Genomic DNA, 15,767 nt, shown 5'->3' with positions numbered 1-15,767 from the left:
AATATTTTTAAACGTCAGCACTGAGTGAATACTATGAGGCAGAGAAGTACACCGGACAATTTATTTTATGAAGTAGAAGCAGTGATTCTTTTTAATGGCACATCTTGCACTGCGGAAACGAGGTTAGAGTAAAAATAGAACAGTTTGCGTAACATCATCTATAGCACTGTAAACATTTGACTGCGTAGTGTTGAAGTACTACGTTAGCGAAGTTCTCCATTGAGAAATTTCAGAAAGGATACCAAGTTAAGTTTGCAATCGAAAGAAAAAACTTCAAAAATTAAGCTTCGTGTTATGACAGTTTCTACCATTTCTTAGGTGTGCTCGCTGTTTCTGGCCTGGCCTGTCTATACTAGTGTTGCCAGGTACGTCAGTTCATGTGTGTCATGCCAACGTCGAAAACGTTCGACCTCTCTTCCCGCCGGCCCTTTACAACCATTGCCGTGCCCGTCCGTTCCCTTTGAATTCGTGGGCATCGACTTGTACGGACCCCTTCCGCTTACACCCGCGGGTCACCGCTGGATTGTCACGTGGACCAGCTCACTCGCTGCGCTGAGACGGCAGCTCTTCCTTCTGGTGCGGCCTCTGAGGTCGCCGAGCTTGTCCTGCAAGCCATTATCTTGCGCCATGGTGCCCCTCGTGTTCTTCTAAGTGACCGTGCCAACACATTTCTTTCCCATGTTCTTGCTGAAGTCCTGCAAGCCTCAAACACCATCCATAAGACCACCTCTGCGTACCACCCCCAGACCAATGGTCTTACCGAGCGTTTCTATCCAACTCTGCCAGACATGTTCTCCGTGTATGTGAAACCCGACCACACAAACTGGGACACTATACTTCCTTTCGTCACGTTTGCATATAATACTGCCGTTCAACGCACAACAAACTACAGCCCCCTTTTCCTCGTGTACGGCCGTGCACCGTCTTTTGTTTTGGACACCACTTTTCTCTCTACGCCTTCTGTTACATCCACATCTCTACCAGAGGAGTTCGCCGCCCGCGTCACCCGCAGCGGAGAAATGCGGAGAAATGCATTGGCGTTCCAGTTAGGTTCTTGAAAAAACGTCGCTTTTTGCATTGAAGCACGAAATTACTGGAACTCCAATGCATTTCTCCGCAAAGTTCGGGAATTAATATCTCGAAACTGGCGTCATCCTGAGAATTAATTCTAAGTGGATCCGCCTTGCGAACTCCACAGCTACAATTTGTAGATTGCAATATGGGCCATCAGGTAATTAGTTAAAAATTTAATGAATAATTTTTTTAATTAGTCGATTATTCATTTCAATTTTTTGTGCAAGTAATGTCCGCCTCTTCAGGTAGAACAGCTCATTAACTAGAATTGGGCTATCTGCCACACGCAACCTTAAATAAATTTTGAAAGTGTTTAGCTGAAACACCATGTATATATGTGTGTGTGTTCTCCATTATGAAGTAAAGCTATACAAAGCAACAACTGAAATAGTCAACACCACGATTGTCTGCTACGTGACACACACCCAAGCTTTGCGCGACGAAAGATGTCATGCTGCCGAGATTGCGGAATTATGTTGTCGTTGTAGTGCTGTCGTTCACGCTTACGCAATAATCAAGCTCCTGCCGCAAATTTCGCAGGGGCAGATGTGTATCCCGATGACGGAAAGTACAGTGGATATTACATCGAATTTGCTGGAGACGGAAGGTACGCCATGAAGACACGCGTGAACGGTAACGAGACGAGGGAAACCTGCTGCGCATCTTGTTCAGGAAGCGCCATTATGCCCCGTAGGTTGTTGACGTTACCTCCTGGTGAGTTGTCCAGATGGACATTTTCGTGAGACATTATTGTGTCTCACATTATTACTTCACTTTGTTGCAAAGAAGGAAGTTAGCTTCGTGAATACAAATGTCTTCTGCTGTAGACATGACTTGAAAGACAAACCACGTCTTACGTATCAAGTGTCACGCATGCTGCCACATCAGGTTGGTTGTCGTCGGTAAGGCTAGGGTAAGGGACGCGAGGGTAAGGGCGAAGATAAGGGATGGCGGACGTTGGGACTTGAGAGGGAGGAATGGTTACGAGTGAAGATGTGAGGCTAAATGAGGAATACGGGATTCATTTTCTCGAAGTACAGAGAAGTAACTTAGTATGCAAGCTGAGCTTGAGGACTGAAGTTCTTAACCACACCGGCAGGAAGACTCCGTAACTCGCATTTATTTGAAATAAATGATTGACGTAGAAGTCCACTTGTAACTGACCTGAGTCATAAATGGATGTTATTAAATACTGAACATCTTTTACATGACCGACTTCGTGCCGTCAATCCTACGTTTGTTGTTTTTTTCCACCGATTACCACAGTTCAGCACCGTCCTTTACCTGAAATAAAAATTCCTCAATTCAATTTTTATTGCGATAGCAATTATATGAACACTCAGGCCGATTTCTGCCGTGGTCGTCGCCGTCGACGTGTGGTTCCGTATAATGTAAAAAAGTTGTCGCAGTTTCGCCTGAAAGGCGAAGCATCAATTGCGATAGCAAACTTGTAGAGAGCTATACGGTGTAATAATATTAGCTTTATCAGCTGTATAAACTTGGACATGCAGCAGCATCGGCAACACGCAGAACTGTTGTCGACGCCATCGGCGTTTTGCCCGCGTTCGCTCAAAATGCGTGCGGCGTTGGTGACTGTTGCCGGAGCCTCTGATATAAATAGGCACTGCGTGCCGCAGCTAAACGTCGCCTCCCTTCCCTCCCCCTCCCCCACGGCCTCTCGCTCATCGGAAGAAGGCGCGTTTGCTCTACATACATGGTGATTGTGAAGGAGAACAGAGACGCCTACTTCTGCAGCCCTTAAGCGAGCACGGCGCAGAACGCGAGTTTGTTCTCCGCCGTGCGTTCACTCCCCGTGAAAGACGCGCCCCTCGCGCCCATTCACTCGCACATCCAGCGTTCGGCGCGCGGCGACGATTTCTTCTCCAAATGACGTCATACGGAACCTCACGGCTCCGGCGACGGCGACGGCTCCGGCGACGGCGACGGCAGAAATCTGCTTTTGAGTGTCCATATAATTGCTATCGCAATAAAAGGCGATAACAGCGTCACCGCGCGCCTATACGCTGTATGTGCGAGTGACCGCGTGCGCAGGGAGCCGACCAACGCGGCTCAAGCTTGCCCGCGCGAAAGGGAGCAAAGCTGGCAGCAAGTACGCCGGCTTTCGCCGCGCGCGAGGCACCCAATGTTGCGAGGCACCCAATGTTGCGAGGCACCCAATGTTGCGAGGCACCCGATGTTGCGAGGCACCCGATGTTGCGAGGCACCCGATGTTGCGAGGCACCCGATGTTGCGAGGCACCCGATGTTGCGAGGCACCCGATGTTGCGAGGCACCCGATGTTGCGAGGCACCCGATGTTGCGAGGCACCCGATGTTGCGAGGCACCCGATGTTGCGAGGCACCCGATGTTGCGAGGCACACAATGTTGCGAGGCACACAATGTTGCGAGGCACCCAATGTTGCGAGGCACCCGATGTTGCGAGGCACCCGATGTTGCGAGGCACCCGATGTTGCGAGGCACCCGATGTTGCGAGGCACCCGATGTTGCGAGGCACCCGATGTTGCGAGGCACCCGATGTTGCGAGGCACCCGATGTTGCGAGGCACCCGATGTTGCGTGGCACCCGATGTTGCGAGGCACCCGATGTTGCGAGGCACCCGATGTTGCGTGGCACCCGATGTTGCGAGGCACCCGATGTTGCGAGGCACCCGATGTTGCGAGGCACCCGATGTTGCAAGGCACACGATGTTGCAAGGCACACGATGTGTCGAGGCACGCGATGTGTCGAGGCACGCGATGTGTCGAGGCACGCGATGTGTCGAGGCACACGATGTGTCGAGGCACCCAATGTTGCGAGGCACCCAATGTTGCGAGGCACCCAATGTTGCGAGGCACCCAATGTTGCGAGGCACCCAATGTTGCGAGGCACCCAATGTTGCGAGGCACCCAATGTTGCGAGGCACCCGATGTTGCGAGGCACCCGATGTTGCGAGGCACCCGATGTTGCGAGGCACCCGATGTTGCGAGGCACCCGATGTTGCGAGGCACCCGATGTTGCGAGGCACCCGATGTTGCGAGGCACCCGATGTTGCGAGGCACCCGATGTTGCGTGACACACAATGTTGCGTGACACACAATGTTGCGAGGTACCCGATGTTGTGAGGCACCCGATGTTGCGAGGCACCCGATGTTGCGAGGCACCCGATGTTGCGAGGCACCCGATGTTGCCCCAATGTTGTGAGGCAGCCAATATTGCGAGGCATTGAGGTGAGAGGAGGGAGGGGGGACAGCGATTGTCCGCGGTCATGAAGTGTGATGTGTTCATGCTAGTTGTGCGAGCTGACGCTATGCTTGTTATTTTAGTTAGCAAGCGAATGTTTACCAAGTCGATACAGCTGTTAAAAGTACTCTTCGTACTTCGTATGGCTCTTTGCTAATTTGCTATCGCACATCGATGCGTCGCCGTTCAGGCAAAGCTGCGACGTTTTCTTGCTCTCATTAGAGAGGGACAAAAGCGTGAGGTTTGTGGCTTTTCAGGCATTGCATGATAACGTTTTTTGAAACATGGAAATGAACAAAAGACATGACGTTAATATAGCCAAAGCTTGACTACAGTACAACCAAAACAGACTTGTTTTGTGCTTCGGCTGCAGCATGGAAACTGCGGTCGAGGCCATAGTCGTGGCACCTTATTTTCAGTAAGCATTCAACTGAAGGGGAAGCTTTAGTTCGGGGACTCCTATCTTTATGCATGGGAAAGGAAAAAGTCATGTTTGTCGGTAACCACTGCACCAATAAATGACGTTTGGTGCATTCAAGAGGTAAAATATAGTCGCTGCTCTAAGCATAGTTTTGATTTAGTCCGCCAACTATTTGTTAAATTTGTTAATAGCAGAATTGAGCTCTTAGGAAATGGCAAACACATTTACAACTCTTGACTCAATAATCAAATTATGTGATTCTGTACACTGCAAATAAAACATCTAAAGCGAACAAAACTGAAGTATTATACAACGCTATAAAATATATCATTGTTATGCGATTACGACTTTTGCAAAACACTCGTAAACATTGCAACAAACTCACATGAGTCCCCTATTCATACTTTAAGCTTGTCCACTTTCGATGGTCTAACATATTCAGTTGATGGAACAGAGATATCCGTTTTTGAAGCTGACGTACGCGTTTGTCAACTTTGCGCTTCTATTGTATTGCGATAGCAAATACATGACCGCTCCAAGCGCATTTCTACCATCGGCGTCGCCGTCATCGTCGTCGTCGCCGTGAGGTTCCGTATGAAGTTTAACTGCTATAAAAATGTCACCGCGCGCCGTACGCTGTATGTGCGTGTGAAAGCGTATGAAGGGTCAGCTGGCAATCGCGGCTCAATATAGTGCTCGCGAGGGAGGAAGGCACGCCGGAAGCGCGCGGTCTTTCGCGCGCGAGGCACGGCAGCGAGGCGACGGAGAGAGAGAGGGAGAGGGAGGGTGCATTTTGCTCCGTCGCCTGCTCTTCACAGCGCGGCCGGGCTGGCGCCGTATCTTGAAAGCGATCTGCTATCTGGGTGAAGTGCACACCTGCGTGGGCTTCATTTTCAAAGCGATCTGCAATGGGGACAAAGCGCATGCGCCGAGTGCCGGTAGCTTTAGTATGCGCTGTGCTTTCGATGTTCGCCTTGGAGCGAGACGAGAGAGAGCACGTGGGTCAATTTGCCCGGTGATGCTGGCGCGCTTTCTCACTCCGGCGTTTTCACAGCGAGTTTCCGAGGTCATCGAGCGAGATGTATTCATGATTAGCTCTAGACGCGTGATACCTTACTTGTCTATTTAATTAGTAAGCGAATGTTTACCACTATATACGTCCCATTAAACTACTACCGTTGCTTCGTATAGCTCTCTACTAATTTGCTATCCGAATCGATGCTTCAACTTTCGATCGAAACTGGGACTTTTTTTTGGGTGTAAGTGAAATCGGTATGTGAGGTCATAGCATAAGTTTGTTGTAAAGACGATCCAACAATGCGTGCCTTCGAACGAAAAAAAAACAGTGTCGGACATATTGGTTAATTTCCAGGGCAAAATGCCTCATCGCGGGCTTGAGCAGCCCATGTAACGCGTAGGCGGGCAACCGGTGTCATATTGGTGCTACAGAAAGGGCGCCAGCAGAAGTGAACAATTTATTCCACGTTCGCAGCTCTCTCAAGCGTAAGAGTGCATTTCGCAAAGCCGCAAGAATGGCGTGGTTACGGTATTAAAAATATTCGTAAGCTGGGTATCTGCTTGTTTCTTTGTATAAAATTGTGGGCCTGCTATTTTGGTGAACGAATTGTTCATGCAATATGAATGAATTGTCGCGAGAAGCAGAAAACAGCGTAAATCACTAAGATGCTTGTGAATGAGTGGACAGAATTTTTTTAATACAGCTATCAGGTGCGTACACGAGCAGTGATTGAACTTCACATTGAAACTTTGTTTCAACTGTTTAGTTTCCTTAAGGCCTGGGCTTTCAAACGTCATTAGATGCAACCATTGATCTCTACTATGTTTTGCTGAATGCCGCTTCCCCACTCGCTGAACCGGGTGCAGGGGAAGCCAGCGGAAATGCGGTGTCATGCGGCGGCTTATTCCGGAAGCACGGTGTATGCTGCACCTACTAATGCATGCAGTCACGTAATATTGCTGCCGTAAAACTTTTTTCTTGGGGGCTTACCCGCGTTTTAAGCGTCTTGTTGTGTTTATATGTTTAAGAGCTTCAACAATAATATGATCTTGAATGCGAAAGTTCATTCTTGCATAACGCGTTTTTCTCAGTCAGTAGTATTTTCTGCAAGCGCCACTCTTGTTAGCAACGCTTTTCGGCGCTGTAATGGAAAATTCTGGGCGTATTGCCGAAAGACTTAATCCAGCCTGTTTCTGTAGCTTACGTCACAACAGGCAGGTATTTCAGGGGAAGGAAAGAAGAATTGCCGAACACCCGTGCACGCGAAATGCCACTGCAAAGTCGCAAAGTGCCAGTTTTGGGGGACGAGGCTGACTTCAGTCGAGGCCGCTTTGTGTGCTGGCTGGCACCCTATAGTAGAGACCAGTCGACGCAATTATTTACTCGCCACCTAAAATCGTTTACTTCGAATAAAACATGGCGCAGGAGTTCTCTACACATGTATCGTTTTTGAGAGCAAGGGGTAAGCCGTGTGTTGTGTCTCGAAACCGAAACAGGGCTTCAGTATTTACAATTGCGACATTATTTGCAGGGCATTGCAAACCGGGCTCTGATTATGACATAAGCTGCTTTCCAACCAGCAACGAAGATTTTAAGCCGGACCCGCCACCACAAGGGAAGCCCATCGGCCCTTTCCAGAGGGAGGTCGATGGAGGATCACTCCATGTCACAGGCAACCTGCACAAACACATGGTGCCTCCAATGACTGTCAGGGACCTATATGTTTCTGATGCGAGACCAGGAAAAAATGGCACCCTTCTGGCGAACTTGACCTGGACATGGCCAGGGAAGCACATGGACCATGGAACTGGTTGGTATTGGCTCTGAAATCACACCGTGGTTTATCTCAGCAACCTACTGTTTGCAGTTGACATTGCCCTGTTCAGCAACGATGGCGATGAACCGCAGCAAATGATTGAGGACCTTAATCGAAAAAGTAACACTAGTGTTGAAGGTTGGAATGCAGAAGACAAAGGTAATAGCTCGGCAAGATAATTCGTAATTGGCAGACAGCCTTTAGAATATGTGCAAGAGCACGTTTATATAGGTCAATTACTCACGGAGCATTCAGATCACGAAAAAAAAATCTTCGGAGCAATAGAGATAGTGTGGAGCTCATACGGGAGTCATTACCAAATCGTGAGCTTGAACTTACCACTATCCGTGAAGAGAAAAGTCTAACAGTCATTGCATTCTAGGGTTACCAACGAATGGGGCAGAAACTTGAAGCTTAACAAATAAGTTTGAGAAGAAGCTACGGACAGTGCAACGAGCAATAGAACGAAAGATGAATAGCATATAACACGAAGAAGCAGGAAGACAGCAGTGTGTATTACAGAACAAACGGAGGCAGTCGACGTTAGTTGGCATTAGAACAAAAAAATGGGGTTCAGCAGGCCATTATAACGCATAGACAGGTAGCTTACATTGGTGCTACAGAAAGGGCATCAACAGAAGGGAAGCCCAGTCGAGGTCGGCAGAGAATTAGATGGTGTGATGTATGTAGGAAACTTGCAGGCACAACTTGGAATAAGCTAGTGCAAGACAGGGGTAACTGGATTTCGCTGTTAGATGCCTTGATCCTGCAGTAGACATAAAAACAAGCTACTGCTGATGATGACTGCGAAGGACAAAATCACCTTGATGCTTGAATCAAACCTGCACACTTGGTCAACTGGGACGAGTTCCGCGCGCGATAAGCATCAGTAAATGAATATAATGATGAATACTTCAGGATGCCAACATTAAGGTAGGAAGGCATTTCTATGTTCCTACTGGCCGGAACTAGCTATCAAATCAAGTCAAATGAAGTCATATATTTCGAAAATCAAATGTCGCGGGGCACAGTCACAAAGCCACAATCGGCTTGACAGAGGACTGTGCCCCATAAACATGGCAAGTGGGGCATGCGAGTACATATTTTTTAATGCGTACATGGTAATGTAGATGACACATACAGAACACACTCTTAATGTACATATATATTGTAAAACAAAGGAGTCTTCGCAGTAGAAGGGCAGGAAAAGGGAAGTTTATTATCCTAAGGACAGTAGCAACGCGTCCATACTGGCTGTTCGAATCAGTCCAGCCACGCGAGATCCCGAGCGAGCCTCTTGCGCTCAGTGCGCCAGTCCACGTCGCTGTCCTCTTCCTCTAATATTTAACATACTCCGGGGACTGGGTGGCGAGTTCTAAAGGGTACAATTTCTGCACAGGTCGGATCATCTGTGAACCACTGGGTATTTTAACTTTACATGCACGGTCGTTGCCATCTTTACTTTGGATGTAGTCACTTACTACCCGAGTCTTCCAGAACATTCTGGGAGCTTTGTCTTCGGGAAAAATCACAACATCACCTTTACTGATGCTCTAACCTTTCGATGTTTTCCTCAAGTGAACGCTTCGAAGTGTCTGGAGATATTATGGAAGTCATCGCTTCCACAGTCGTTCCATTATTAGCTGCCTGTGGGACCCACAAACTGAGCAGCTGAATAGTTCTTTCTCCCCGTTCATCCGACGTATGAGGATTAGACATGAGACGGCTGCCTAACAAAAAGTGAGACGGGGTAAGAATGTCTGGCTCTTTAGGAGAAAAGTAAATGAAAGTTATGGGTCTCGAATTCACAACGGCTTCTGTTTCAGTCAGCAGAGTTCTATGTTGCTGTAAGTCAACAGACGCCCTTCCCAATGACTTGCGAAGGCACATCTTCACAATCCTAACTAACCGCTCCCAAAAACCACCCCACCAAGGAACTCTCTCTGCAGTAAATTTCCAAGTTATGCCGTGGGCAGAGCAATACTGGCTGACTTCTCTTTCCTCAACAACTGGTGCATGGACGCTAACTCGCGTGCAGCTTTCTTAAATGTTGTAGCATTGTCCTAGTATAACATTCGCGGTGTTCACGATTCGAGCGTGAGGGTTCCCGACGCCCAGATGAAACGTCAGCGAACAGCCGCCTACCCCGAGTTTCGGGAGCGCAATGTTGAGTTCGAACGTCAGCGTCGTCTCGCCCTGCAGGAGCCCGACAACGGGGATGCACGCCTCGGCAACGCTAGCGCCAAATTCCTCAGAACGTTCTCAACCGGCAAAGTTCATGATAGACACGTTCGCTTGGGCGATACCTAACGACTATACGCACATTCTCATCGTGGGGGCAATATTCACTACAGCAGACCCACCTTAGTCACAGCTTCGCTGGCTCCCATGTTCAGAGTAGTGGAAGGGCTTTGAATTTTTCCTTTCAACAGTTGAACTAAGCAGCTTCTTAAGCTGTGGGCAGAGTTGTTCGTTAACAAATACTGCTGAATTAGGCGGCTGGTCGAGATCAGCTGGGCCCAATTGTACTTTACGAGATGCTCTATCTAGACTGTCCCTTTTTCTCGGCAACGAAACTGCAAAATAATATTTGCTTATGTTGTGTCCTTGCCTCCCCGGGGCCGCTGTGGCGGATTTCTATGCCATCCTTCGAGACAGGTTCAATGATTGCTTCCCCGATATTTCCGAAAGTGACGGTTTAAGCTCTCTCCTTTCATGTCAGGGATGCCTTTAATCTCGACATTACGTTATCGCGAGCACTGTTCAAGATTAACAATCCTCTAATCATTGGATGCGATTTGTTGATTCAGCTGCTCAAATTCAGTAGTAAAACGTGCGTTCTCGTCCTTGATTTCTGAATTTCGTGTCGAGGTCGCTAGCTGTGCCATCAGCCATTTTTCCATGTCTGTTTTATACTCGGCAGGAGGATTGTTCTGCGGGTAAACACGCCAGAGGGTCGATATATTACATTGACATTAAAACCCTCTGAGCAATGGTGCGAATTACTCGTGAGCAACGACGATCAAAATGAAAGGCACGGTGAAGCGCAGCAAAGTCTTCAAGTGTAATCACTGGCAGTATCAGCATTGACATTTTTAACAAGCGATAATTGTGGTAAGATTTGTGCCAGGGAGCTTGTTTACGCGCTCCAAATGTTCAACACGGCAAATTACAGTTGAGACAGAAAAGGGATAAGAAACATCTGTTATAACAGAAGCCGGCTCCCTGTTTCAACTGGTTATTACATACTTTCGGGCCAAAAAAAGGTAGCTGAGAACGTCAGTGTTCAAATTTTCGTTTGTTCTTTCAAAATACATGTGCTTCAGTTTTCCAGAATGACAATATCGCTGGCAGCATTACCCAGTCTGTCATCGTTAGAGGCAGGTTTTCTTCAATTTGTGTAAAGGTCACAAACATGGGGAAATTTGTCTGCTGCCAGTGATATCACTGTTGCAGAAAACGATAACATCTTCATTAGCATTTTATAGCCTCTAAGATAATATAAAATCCAGTATAGTGGGTGCATGTGGAATACTATGTGGGGTGGCGAGCACGCATAAAAGAAGAACGACGGACAGTTCCTGAAGCAGTGAGAATGAAACACACATGTTTTCCGGTGAAGTTACGAAAGGGAAACAAAAGGTCAAAACAGTGAGAAAATACACTGATGAGGCCGGGGCAGTCATGTACACTTTAATAACAATGGTTTCTTAAGTACATAAGTGCCCTCATCAAATCTGAAGTAAGACCAAAGAAACAAATGCTAATCAGTTTTTAAATTGTATTTTTAATTTTCTAATGCTCTAGCACTACGTGCTGACTTTGCCCACTTTAAAAGTATCACTGTGTCATCTAAGAACGTGGGCTTATTCCGATACATTGTACTCTAAAAAGAGCTCCTCAAACAGCCTGTAATCTTTTTATTCATTTTCAATAAAACCGATTCTGATACTAGCCTTCACTATGGAAGAACGCAAGAAATTGACATCTCAGGCATGCGCCAAATAAATGTTGCAACGAGCGACTTTTGTTCGAGACGTGGATGCGCGCGATCGCGTGGCCTTAAGGTTGATTTACACTACATCGACAGGAGAACTATGTTGGTCAGCCGTCTGATGACGCTAGCAGTTTACAGGACGGAAAACGCTGTGGCCAACAGTGGGCAGACCAAAATCGGTGCCGTATCGGCCTAGTGTGAATCAGCCTTTACGGTTAGAGCGATTGGCTGCTATGGCGTAAGACAGAGGTTCCATCCGACCATTGGTCACGCCGTTTCTTAGCAGTTCAGGCAGCATTCAACCATTTGGATGTATTTAAAAAAATTACCCATGCTTCTTGAGCGTATGCGAGCGGCTCACAAGGTGCACGAAATCGCCACTTTGTAAGAGATACGACGTTTAGCAACGTTTCTATGCTAAATGAAAGTATGCAAGGACGCATGCGCGCGCGGTGATTGAGATGTCGGTATTAAAGTAAGCTATCCCATATTTAGCTAGCGGTACTTCATTGAGGCCAAGTTTATTTATGTTTAGGTAGAAAAGACCTGGTTTTTCCGAACGTGGTTGTACAGCTTTGTGAACACCCAACATCAAGGCTCAGCTTACGCATTTAATAAGTCAACGCGTCTTTTTGGGACGGAAAAGCAATGTCCGTTATATAATCTCTAGCATTTAGGCGGCAGCAAAATGAATTGAATGGCTGCAGCATACACGTTTTGCATGCTTAGAGTGCGCATGAATCACCAGTCACAAATGTACGGAGCGCTGTGCAAGCACATCATTCTTTCTTGGAACGCCTGGGCGTGCTGGTGTCGCGGCGCACGGACACCTAATCAAGCGGGTATTTTCATATTTCACGCGTTTTCTATACAACGTGTAAAAACTAATTACCAGAGGCATAACACACTGAAAACGGCTGAATCGGGTGTTGTAAAACACATTTACTACTCTTCTACCGGAATTCGCGCCCTCAATTCAGCAATTAAAAAGTTCGTCTATGAATCTCCTCCAATTTTCGATAGCTCCGTTATAAAAAAATTCCTCCTGATGCAGTACGTCACTGCTGACGTAATATCACTGGTTGCGTCCTCGCATATTCTATATATTATTTGTAAAAGCTTGGTTACCGTTTGCAGAGGCAGCCTGTATAATTTGAAGCCAGAATTGCAGGACCCAAACTTCAGCAGTGCCTGCAGCACAGAACATGCTTGAAGCTTTCTGTACGGTATTGAGACGTGTACACGCTGTTGCGCATGCATGTATTGTAATTACAATTATTAGACTACTTCCTCCACGATAGATTCTATGTAAAAGTGTATTCAGGAATAACGTTTCTTGATACAGCGCTTAAATGTATCTACAACCTGCACCAGTCGGATGGAATGTGGCAGGTTGTACAGTCGCCATGTTTATGAAAGTGAAAGCAGCCTCGTCGGCCACATGCTGCCCAGGCTCCGCGGGGAGATGCGAAAACAAAAGGAGAGGAGGGCGCCATTCCGTATTCTGCTTTCTTGTGTAATCGCATATATGCGCTATAGGTGGTTCAGTTCATTCTCAATACCGGCGTCTCTTCAAACGCTTCCCAATACCCGATGTATCCGACGGATGTTCTTGTACGACCAGGCCTCTTCGCAGTAGAACTGCCCTATACACCTAGGCTAGTTTAAATGTTTCGTCCAACAAAAACTCGTGTTCAGGTGGCCTTCGCTGCTGTGGCCCTGCGAGTGACTGAGCGGGTGGCCATTTAAGATGGTCAAAATACGCATTAACCTCTCCTATACGAACTTTCGTATCGACGCTCTGTCAGAAAGAATGACGAACTCCATTCTGGAACTCTAACATTTCTTTGGCGTTCTTCTGTATCCTCTCTAATAGCGTCGTCAATCGATATCCGAGCGAGCAAAGACTTCAAAAGCCTGGACGACCACTTCGAGTCCCAAGTGCAGATCGACTCAATGAGCTTGGTTCAGGGCGACTTGATACCTAGACCGGGAGGAACCACTCACGTTGTAACGATCTCGCTTACACATGAATGGGCAGAGGAAAGAGAAAATTTCACAATGTGGAGAGTGAAGTTTGCTCTTAGAGTGAACAACAGCTACGGCCTCATGTCTGGATTATCAAACATAGCGCAGCTGGCCTACGACGATTGGTCGAAAACTGAAGCTGGCTACCATAGCAACAAGTACACCTCAAAGATTCCAGAAGGCCTGCCGGCCAGGCCCACGACAGCTGGGAAAAGCAGCCCGAAATCCACACAAGGCAACTCCGCCGACGATGAAAACAATGACGACAAATCATCTACGTCACTAATTCCATGGCTCCTGGCTCTTCTTGTGGCAGCAGTAGTGGTGGGCTCTGCTGTGCTCTGGATTCTCAAAAGAAGCAAGGTTGGAAGTGATTCTCGAGTTGGCGAAAAGGGTGTTACAGAACTGGCTGAAACAACAAGTGCGCCACCGTGAAAGTGTTTGAACACTTTAGGAGTTAATAAACTTCTCAAAACACAATATTTTTGTTCGCATTACTACTAGGCTTGCATGTGTTCCTGAAATGTGCCTGGTGTCTCGGCAAATATTTTTACCTAATACCCAGAACTACTGTAGCGCATATGCAGCAGACTGGCTTCTACACTAATGCTACCATAGTGAAAAAAAATTATTTCAGCTTATGCGGATAGCAAGACTCAACGCGACATCATCAGCCAAACTCTAGCTGCCGCTGAGTCCTTCAGGATGCCGGTCGAGGAATAGAGGCTCTGCGGATGAAGACCATCTTCTGCGGCGTTGACTGACTGGTGGAAATGTTGTTTCTCTCTCTCTCCAGCCTATACAGTTTGGAAATTTTGAAATGAGAGTTTCCACCCCCCAAAACAATTAAATTATGGGGTTTTACGTGCCAAAACCACAATCTGATTATGAGGCACGCCGTAGTGGGGGACTCCGGAAATTTAGACCACCTGGGGTTCTTTAACGTGCACCTAAATCTAAGTACACGGGTGTTTTCGCATTTCGCCCCCATCGAAATGCGGCCGCCGCGGCCGGGATTCGATCCCACGACCTCGTGCTTAGCAGCCCAACACTATAGCCACTGAGCAACCATGGCGGGTCAGAGAGAGTTTCCATCCCATTTGGCAAGAAAAGCTCAGGCGCCGCATTCACGTATGCTGGTCTCGCAGAAAGACTCACAAGAAAAAAGTATGTGAACATCATGCGCGTTCTGTGACAAACTAGATTACGGATCAATGATAAGTGCTGTATGAATCGCAATTTGTATTAGATAGATAGATAAACTTTAATCCAAAGATAGTTTTGTCTTGACCCAATGGGGCATCGCTAATGGTCGGGGCCCCTAGTCCAGGGCTCCGCTGGGAAGGCAATTCATAAGAAACGCATGCCTAGAGCACAAGCGGCATTTAATGCCGGTTATAGAACAGGCGTCATAAAATATAAGCTTCATCAACAAAAAACGTGTAAATAGTTACCGATTGGCTCATTGAATGATCGCACCAACTAAGAAGGGAATGAAATGGTACGAAAGCAAGAGAAAAAGAGGGGGGGGGGGGGGGGGGCTGCAGGGACATTGCTCTAAAGGGTTACAGTATTATATGGAGGTGGGGAAAGAAGTTAACCTGTGAATCGGGGATAGGTTCTACGAAGGATTCCCCTAAACGAGTCATTAGCTGTTAGTGTTACTGACTCACTGTCTTTATGCACTGGACTTATAGCCTCGTCAAATTCAAGAATTCTGCGAACTTATTGTTCATTGGTTGGTTCGTCCTTACGACAAGTATACTTGCTTTGGGTACCGGGACATCGTGGTTTACACTTGAATGAAATCGCTGATTCGCTCGCACGAGTATCCCTTAATGGCCCTGTCATATCTGTTTTGCCGACATGAGCTTATGTCGCCGCGGCTATAGGTACAGAAATTTATATCGCAAGATCTTGCAAAATCTATTTTAATATCGTCGTCTCAATTTCACCATCTTTGTTTCCCGTGGAATAATCATTGGTTTCCTTCAAGGCAATTGGAAGTTTCATTACAATTTGAGATGCCGTATACCGCTTCTAAATTTTGTTACACAGGTCTGGTCTTGCTGTGTCCCCTCTATTATTTTTGGAATGAATACGAATCCATTGAGCATGTTCTCCTCTCGTACCATCAATATTTAAGAGAAAGAAAACTCTTAGAAAATTAATTT

At 47.0% G+C, this 15,767-nt stretch overlaps 1 protein-coding gene across 1 annotated transcript; it reads right to left on the bottom strand.

The window, feature by feature from the left end:
* Positions 1-3,144: 3,144 nt before the first annotated feature.
* On the bottom strand, positions 3,145-4,296 carry LOC119431500 (uncharacterized protein FLJ40521-like). The gene has a single exon (XM_037698981.1). It carries the CDS (start codon positions 4,294-4,296, stop codon positions 3,145-3,147), a length of 1,152 nt encoding a protein of 383 aa, XP_037554909.1.
* Positions 4,297-15,767: the final 11,471 nt, after the last annotated feature.

This window comes from Dermacentor silvarum, chromosome 10 (assembly GCF_013339745.2).
Source record: "Dermacentor silvarum isolate Dsil-2018 chromosome 10, BIME_Dsil_1.4, whole genome shotgun sequence".
Taxonomy (NCBI): domain Eukaryota; kingdom Metazoa; phylum Arthropoda; class Arachnida; order Ixodida; family Ixodidae; genus Dermacentor; species Dermacentor silvarum.
The sequence above is the reverse complement of the archived record's forward strand: the minus strand, read 5'-3'. Positions and strand labels throughout refer to the sequence as shown.